This window comes from Silene latifolia, chromosome 9 (genome assembly GCF_048544455.1).
Source record: "Silene latifolia isolate original U9 population chromosome 9, ASM4854445v1, whole genome shotgun sequence".
Taxonomy (NCBI): domain Eukaryota; kingdom Viridiplantae; phylum Streptophyta; class Magnoliopsida; order Caryophyllales; family Caryophyllaceae; genus Silene; species Silene latifolia.
In genome coordinates, this window is record NC_133534.1 from 223,147,660 (window position 1) to 223,156,991 (window position 9,332).

At 38.8% G+C, this 9,332-nt stretch overlaps 1 protein-coding gene across 1 annotated transcript; it reads right to left on the bottom strand.

Moving 5' to 3' along the window:
* Positions 1-5,779: 5,779 nt before the first annotated feature.
* On the bottom strand, positions 5,780-8,353 carry LOC141600447 (nuclear intron maturase 3, mitochondrial-like). Its single transcript, XM_074420682.1, has one exon. It carries the CDS (start codon positions 8,221-8,223, stop codon positions 5,932-5,934), a length of 2,292 nt encoding a protein of 763 aa, XP_074276783.1. The 5' UTR covers positions 8,224-8,353; the 3' UTR covers positions 5,780-5,931.
* Between the last annotated feature and the right edge of the window lie 979 nt (positions 8,354-9,332).

The window sequence follows — 9,332 nt, forward strand, 5'->3', positions numbered from 1 at the left end:
ATCCCACCTTAGCAATGATCTTATAAGGGCCAAAGTACTTCTTTGCAAGCTTCTGGTTACCTTTAGACTCTACTGAACTCTGTCTATAAGGTTGCAATTTGAGATAAACGTATTCTCCTTCCTCAAACGACCGATCACTTCTCTTCTTGTCTGCTTGCTGTTTCATTCGATTTTGAGCTCGCTGTAGATTGTGCTTGATATTGGCGATGGCTTCTTCTCTGTCCAGCAGCAATCTATCGACAGCATCCACCTTACTCTCCCCAGACAAATAAGGTTGGTTTAAGGGAGGTGGTTGACCATAGAGTGCCTCAAAAGGGGTCATTTTCAATGCACTATGGTAGGAGGTGTTATACTAATATTCAGCAGAAGGGAGCCATTTGCACCAGTCAGTTGGGGTTTCGTTACAAAAGCACCTGAGATAGGATTCTAGACACCTATTCAGCACCTCAGTTTGTCCATCAGACTGCGGGTGATAAGCAGTAGATAGGTTTAGTGTCACTCCATGAATTGAGAACAATTCTTGCCAAAAATTGCTCAGAAAAATTGAGTCCCTATCCGACACTATAGATTCCGGCATTCCATGCAACTTATACACAAAATCAAAGTAAGCCTGGGCCACCTCAGAGGCATTGTATGGGTGCCTTAGGGGAATGAAATGTGCAGACTTACTTAGCCTATCCACTACCACCATTATAGAGTCCATACCCATAGACTTAGGAAGGCCGTCAATAAAATCCATGCTTATCTCTACCCAAGGTGCATTAGGTATTGGTAGAGGCCGGAGTTGCCCTGGATAAGCAGATGAATCATACTTGCATTGTTGACAAATATTGCATCTCTGTATATGCTCCTGAATATCCTTCCTCATGCCCTTCCAATAGAATTTATGCCTTAATCTTTGATAGGTCCCTTCAATGCCAGAACGACCCCCTTGCAGTGTATCATGCATCATGGATAAAAGCCTTCCTTTGAGATTATCATAATTGCCAATGACCAATTTCCCCTTTCTTTTTAATTGATCTCCTATCCAGGAGTAATGTTTGTGAGAGTTTTGGTCATTTGTGAGATCTTCTATTATCTTGGCCAATTGAGGGTCTTCTTGCCAAGCCCTTTGAATGGATGAGTAGAGATCAGTGCTAAGTGAGCTAATGTATAGTTGTGACAACTCAGAACTATGAACTCTAGAGAGAGCATCTGCAGCAATATTCTTCTTCCCCTTCTTATAAGTTATTTCATAATCATAACCCATCAATTTAGCTAACCATTTATGCTGAAATGGACTGGTGATCCTTTGTTCAAGCAAATATTTCAGGCTTTGGTGATCTGTTTTGATGATGAAGTGCTTATTGGCCAGGTATTGGCTCCATTTAGTGACTGCTTGTATTATGGCTAAGAGTTCTTTTTTCATAAACTAACAGAGATTGGTGTCTTGGTGAAATGGCCTTGATGATGTATGCAATTGGGTGATGAATTTGCATAAGTACAGCCCCTAAGCCTTCACCAGATGCATCAGTTTCTACCACAAACGGCTGCTCAAAGTTTGGTAATGCAAGCACAGGGGCTGATGTAAGAGCTTCTTTTAAATTCTCAAAGGCCTCTTGGGCAGAAGGCATTTTTCCTGAGTAAATTAGTAAGTGGCTTACTAATAACTCCATACCCCTTTATAAATCTTCTATAATACCCTGTGAGCCCCAAGAAGCCCCTCAACTGCTTGATATTCTTTGGGATAGGCCATTCTTTAACAGCTGAAATTTTCGAAGGTTCAGTTGCAACTCCTTGGTGGGAAATGATGTGGCCCAGATATTCCAATTGTAATGCCCCAAAGCAACACTTACTAGGCTTAGCATACAACTTATAGCATCTCATCAACCTCAAGACTGATGCCACATGTCTAAGATGATCCTCAATGGTGGGGCTGTATATGAGGATGTCATCGAAGAAGACCAAAACAAACTTCCTCAAATATGGCTCAAAGACTCTGTTCATGAGGCTTTGGAAAGTGGATGGTGCATTAGTCAATCCAAAGGGCATGACTCGATACTCAAAGTGGCCATGATGGGTTCTAAAGGCTGTTTTTCCAATATCCTCAGGTTCCATTCTCAACTGATGAAACCCAGACCTGAGATCCAGTTTTGTGTAATATTTGGATCCATGAAGCTCATCCAGCAGTTCTTCAATTATGGGTATAGGAAATTTGTCTTTTATAGTTTGTTTGTTGAGCTCTCTATAATCTACACAGAGCCTCCATGTTCCATCTTTTTTTTTTCACCAAGACTACAGGAGAAGCGTATGGACTTGTGCTGTGTCTTATTACTCCACTCTCAAGTAACTCTTGTGTCATAGCTTCAATTATGTCTTTTTGGAGCATGGGATACCTATAAGGTCTGATTTTAACAGGTGCAACATCATTCATGAGTATAATTCTGTGGTTATGACCAGGTCTCAAAGGGGGGTAGACCCTTTGGCTCCTCAAATACATCACTGTATTCTTCTAGTACACCCAACAATTCAGGTATCACATCTGGTGAGTTAAGCTGTAGAGCAAAGAATTCTGTTTCATTGGGGTCTTGCTGCTGCATAATGGCCAATTGGCAGCTTCCTTCTAATGCCCTTCCCATATATTTGAGAGATGGCTCTTTTATCTTAGCGTTGCTGGCTCCCTTCAAGACCACTCTTTTTCCTTGATAAAAGAACTCCATGGTGAGGTTCATAAAATCCCAAGTTATAGGTCCTAAGGTACCAAGCCACTGAACTCCTAATACTGCATCACAGCCTCCTAAAGGAATAGCATAAAAGTCTGCCACAAATTGGGCATCCCTTATCCTCCATTGTAGTTGTGGAATTTTGTGTGAGCATAAGAGCTTCCCTCCATTAGCTACAGAAATATTGAATGTAGAAACCAGATTTAGGGGTAATCCTAGTTTCGCTGCTATTCCAACATCCAGAAAATTATGTGAACTTCCACTGTCCACCATGATACTTAGGATTTTCTTACCTACCTGCCCTGGCACCCTCATAGTCTGACAGTGAGTTTGTCCTACTAATGCATATGCAAAGATTTGTGCAATCTCTCCAGCGTCCTCATTGTTCTCCTGTGGGCATTCACTTTCCTCCTCCTCCTCCTCTTCTTCGGTCTCATCTAACATGTATAATTGCTTCTTAGCCTTACATACATGTCCAGGGGTAAATTTCTCATCACATTTATAGCATAATCCTTTAGCCTTTTTTGCCTCAATATCTGCGTAATTAATAGGTTTAAATCTGGACGGGTTAAAATGGCTGTTTGTGGGTGATGTGTATGGAGGTTTTGGGTTGATTTGTGAGTTAAGTGAGAATGGTTTTGGTGTGAAAGTTTTCTGTGGTGTATTTCTAGTGGGGGTGAAGTAAGAAGAGGTAGGGTAAGAGTTGTTCTTGTTCTTGTTTTTGCTCACTTTGAGGGAGTTTTCCTGTAACTTAGCTAAGCCATAGGCTTCTTGAATGCTCTTGGGTTTCAGCATACGCACCATTAATGAAATTTCATCCTCCAACCCAGTTAAGAAGCAACTCAAAGCATAACTTGGATTAAGGTTAAGCTTGCTAAGTATGATATCAAACTGGTCGTGGTAGCTCTGCACAGTACCCTTCTGTTTAAGCACTACCAGTTCAGACATGGGGTCCTCGTAAATGTCTCCAAATCTAGCCCTAACAGCCAACTTATACTCCTCCCAACCCAGGGGTACAATGGATGTTCTAGCCTTGACAAAACCTTGGTGCCATGCTAAAGCCTTAGACTCTAAATGCATTGCTACATGAGTTACTTTAGCTATATCATCAAGGGTGTCCACAGAGAAATATTGCTCACATTTAAACATCCAGCCGTCAGCATCGTCTCCATTAAAAACAGGAAATTTAATCTTTGGGGTTCTAATGACAGAGTGATGATTAAGAGTAGTATCATTACCAAACTTTTCATTGATTTGAGTAGATAGGCTTGATAACTTCTCTGCCATTTCAGCAATTTGGGCCTTGAGTTGTTGAACGTCATTTGGATCTCCACTTGGTGCCATCTGATATCTGATGCTCCTTGGACGAGTAAATTTTTTTGTGTTTTTTAGAAGAGCAAAGGAGGGGATATTTTTTGGTTTTCTCTGGATTTTTTCTCTAATTTTGTGGTGATGAAGAAGGAACACATGCCGAGGATTGAGAGCTCTGATAGCCAATTGATAACAACTGTTCAATTACAAAGAACTGATAGGTTGTTGGGAGTAAACCTGCAGCGAAATAAAAGGAATTCACTTGAGGATTTACTGTAAAACAAAGGAAAAATAGATGTTTGAGAGTTCAAGAGAATTGATAATTTCATTCATGATAATTTCTGGCTACAATCCACTCTCCTTATATAGGCTAGATGGTGGCAAATATCTAAGGAAATAACTTGAGGAGTAATTCATCTAAAATGTTGTAAATTATTGATAATGGCTAGATTCCCTAATTTGTCCTCTTGTACTAGCTGGTCATTGCTGCACATGTCCCATGATTGGAATGAGGTCATAACTGCTGATATTCCTCTTTCTAGAAGATCCTCCTGCTGAGTCATTAAACTGCTGAGTCACCCTGTCATTCCCCATTTTCTGAGATGCTGACTTCTTCCTGACAGTAGCAACGACTGAATTCACATAATGCAATGCCTGAACTGTTGGTTCCACGGACTGTTATGCATCAACATACCTGTCTTAAATGATAATTTGTGCTAATTAATTGGATTACAATTTTTTTTGGTGTATTTGTCCAATCCTCCATTTTTTTTACCAATTTGTCCAAAAAAAAAACTTGTTTTACAAATTTGTCCACTACCCCCTTTCTTTTTTTACCAATTTGTCAATTTGGCCTAACAATTACAGTAATTATTTAATGTACTGATTGTTTCAACACAGTGAGTGATCCTTGGAAAGTGAAAAGCCATTACAACTCTCGAAAACACAGCATGAATAGGAGGATACTGGCAGTTGAACTATGAATGCTGTTTTGACTTTTGACATGCCCGAGAATGACTTGTAGTAGTATAAATAAATGAACAATGTATTGCAAAACCAGTCTTGTAGAATCACTTGCAATGTCTCATATAATCTGTGGAAAGTCATCTATGGTTACATAGAACGGGGAGTTGAAGCTATATACCAGAAAGCTATTGATATTTTTTCTCGCATCAAGGCCTTTTACGACAACTTGTCCGAGAAGCTAAAGCAATCAATTGTCGAAGCCAAGAGGAAAATGGATCAAGCATGGAAGTTTATTAAGGAATTACCCGGAAAATGCAAATCAGCTACTGTGAATATGTTCAACAAGTTGATTTCTCTGTGTGTCAAGTTAGGTGGCTATGTTCAAAGCTTCTGGGGCATGGTCTCGAATTTGCCTCAAGTAATTCGCAAGCGTGTTAATTTCTCTAATTTTTCGGCTGAAGAAATGTTGGATTGGTTATCATTTATCAGGAGGTTGCATAAGTTTACGGTACAACTTTATGAGGAATACCCACGTATTGGCATAAAGAATGCTGTTATCATGCTGGTGACTTTTCTGATTCAAGAAATGAATCACTGTTTAAAGTTATTTAAGCTTATAATGTCCTTTTTTTGGTAACGAGATACTAATATGCTTTATTAAGGGAATATGGCTTAAACTATATTTGTCTGATTTTGAATGTTTTGATCTTGTTATTCCGGATTTGAAAAATGTTAAACCAAAGATATTCTGTGTGCTTCAATTCGAGGGAAATAACTATGAATGAACATTAAGATTATATGCTGAAGGCAGACAAATGAACAATCTCATTTCAAATGTACAATTTCATTCATAGCTAACAAATTATAATAACAGCTTATATAACAGCAAACAGTTCAATAGGCAACTTATTCTTGCATAATACACCACCAAGTTACATCCTTGAGTTTGAATTCAATCGACATCAACAAATGAAGTGCAGTCAATATCCTGTAAAGACAATCTACCCATGTAAACTTCACTGATATGTTCACCGCATAAAGGGAAGCACTTCCTGTCCAAACTGTTGTGAATCGCAGCCATTCCTGGAACCCATTTGCTTTCAACACTCATCCTCTTCTGCAACAATGAAACTCTATAAGTAACAGTATCCTTTCTCTCACAAAAATGTGCACAACATGTATATGAAGGTTCGTCGTAAGCTAATCTAATTAAACACAAGGTCAATGCAGCATCCACAGGCTTAGGATCAGCAAGATGAGCATCACCCATCCTTTTTACATCCCTTTCCGAAGGAAAATACACTTCCTCGTTTCCCTCCAAATCCACAACTTTCAAATCCTTTGTATAATGTCTGATTGTCTGTTTTTTCGTGGCGTCATGCTTTTCAGCCAAGGTCAACAGACAGGAGAACCTCAAATGGTAGGTAACAACTGTTTTCACCATCTCAAAATTCCGACAACAAGCAAAGTACTCTAGCCATCTTCTTCCTACTCCTCCGTACCACTTAACTATATCAGCATCTTCTAAAGCGGTTAGTAGGCTGATGGGCCTAGGACGACCCATGTCATTGGTAAAGCCTATCAGCCTGACCGCCTTCCTAACAAGCTCAATAGGTGCTATTACTTTCATACATAGTTTTGTCAAATCTGATATTGTCCTCTCAGTGTACTTCCTCTCCTCGTCCTCTTCTAATTTCCTTTCTTCTTCCTCCAAGGCCTTCCTTACCTTCATAGGGCTCAAATGTGTGTCAACTTCTGCTTGAAACTTATCATATGCATCAACAAGCTCTTTTGGCAGTTGATCCCTTATTCTTTTCAGGGACAGAAAATCACCAGCTGTAAGAAGACGATGCCAAATTGTTCGTTCTTCTAGTGATCCTAAGAACTCTTGCACTACTTCATCTGCCCAAGTTCGAAAAATCTCATTCACCTCATCCTCGATTTGATACTCGAACTGAAACCCACCACTTTTCTTTAATTTCTTAAAAACATGGCTAAATATTTTCATCCCCAACTGCTTCCTATTCCTCTCCCTCATATTTTTTAGCTCTAATGCCTTAACCTCCTTTTGTCTACGAAACTTCTGCCTCGCCCTCTTGGCCTTTTCCGAGAGAGGAGGCCTCAGTACAGAAGGCGGAACAGCCTGAAGTTCCATCCCTAAAAAACTAATATTTTCTGAAGTTGCACTATGAATACAACTGCTTAACCGATCCACATTCAAATCCAATTCCTCTTCTAGATATTTAATAGCCCAATTCAATAAATCCCTAATAAACACTTTCGAGCTTGATGTGATCATCAGTATCTCATCTAAATACCTAACAGCATACACCTTCACAGGCTTATACATTACAACGTCACTAACACCGTCCACAACCTCAGGATTTCCATCATTCATACGAAGCCGGATTTTTTGCACCTTTTTATCAAAACTATTCAAGTAAATGTTAATCAAAACCCCACACAACCCACATTCTTGAGGCAACCCTTTTCCCAACTCACCCCTACCCAATTCAATCCTCAACACATTACACTCAAACAACCTCTCAATCAACCCAACAAACAACTCATCATCAATTCGAGTTCGAATCGTGGAGCATAACCTCTTTACATGCCTACAATCAAAAACATTTTCATCACTGAATACAATACTAAACCACCAAGCAGGGGATTCTACAGAGTTCTTCAAGTACCTCACAGCGGTATGCCGGCCTAATCCTTCTCGGCCGCCATAACAAAATGTGGCAAAACCACCATCATATATAACATCAAGAACCAATCTTAGAGACTCAATTACAACCTTAAGCTTCAAATTAGGCAAAACAAGCGGATACCCATTTTTAATTACCCCGTTATGAAGCGGGTCGAGGGTAACGCAGCATAATTTGGGGTCGAATTCATTATGGGTGAGTTGGTGAGCGAGTTGGAGAAGATCAAAGCGACTGGAGACGGAGTGGAGGGTGAGTTCATGGGAGCGAGTTGGGGAAGTGATATTTTGGGCGGCGGTGAGGAGGACAGAAGGTGAAGCGACGACGTTTTGGAGGAGATTGGAGAATTTGGAATTGTGGAATTGGGAGCTAATTAGGGTTTTGAGTTGGGGTTTAGTTAAGGGTTTAGGGTTTAAGGTGAGATTTTGTGAGATTGGATTAGAAAGAGTTGAATGGAGAAGATAGAAAGTTTTAGGAATGATTTGATGAAGCTTTCTTCTTGTTGTTGTTGTTCTTCTGCAGAGTACAATGAGCATTGAAGCTTGCCTGAGTTTCGTTCCATATGAGGATACAAACAAGAGAGAACAAGGTCAAAAGAGTAGTGTTCTTCTTCTGCCAATTTGTTTGCCTTGCAACCAAGTATACGTGGGCTTCAAACACCAAAAATGGCCAAGGAAGTAGGCAAGTAGCCCGATAAATGTTGGATAAGTGCGGAACCCGAAAAGGCTACAAGTACACGGGGTGTACAAGGGCCTTGGTACACAGGCCAGTGAGAGCACGCCAAGTGGAGTTTGGTAGGGACCATATGAAATCTTTTTCAAATGAGTTTTTAGAGGGATAAATTTGAAAATTTTGAATTTCAAATTCAAAAAGAGACAACCTATTAGTTGCTACACTTTCCAAAGATCATTAGCAATATTAATCTATTTTTTTTATACTAATCTCTATACTAATTATTTTTTGTTTCTTATATTTATTTTATGTTCTTATTTATTTTAACCTCATTTCTCTAACTAAAAAAAATTGTTTCTCTCACTTAAAAAAATCAGTATATTTTTTTTCCCAAATCTAATAATCCATAAAAAAAATCAGTATATATTTTTTTCCCAAATCTAATAATTCCTTAAAAAAATAAGTATATTTTGTTTTCAAATCTAATAATCATATTTAATTATTAAAATCTCATACTATATTTCAATTGTATCGACACCACCATCATCTTTCAAATATGAGTTTTAATCAATCTTGTTCTTGCGATTCACATTGTTATCATAACTTGGTTCCAATTCGTCAACTCGTGAAGAAAAATGGACCTAACAAATGAAGGTTTTTTTATCGTTGTCCCTTATGGAAGGTATATTTATGTTTATAGCTCAAAATAATATAATTAGTATAATATCTATGTTTATTGCTCTAATTAATTTTTAATGCATCTTTAGACTGAAGATTGTGGTTACTTCGTATGGGATGAATGCGTGGAGGTTGATCGGAACATGAACAGGTTGATTGATCTAAACAACTCTTTGGAGGATAGGTTACGGCAATTGACATCGGAAAATATTAAATTGAAATCTCAGAAGTTACGTGCTACTAAATCAGAAAAGTTAGCTCGTCGGTTATTGTATTATTCATGGATTGTATTTGT

Bases quoted from the DNA above. Each gene is read 5' to 3' on its own strand.
- LOC141600447 (XM_074420682.1), bottom strand. From the start codon at position 8,223: ATGCTCATTGTACTCTGCAGAAGAACAACAACAACAAGAAGAAAGCTT.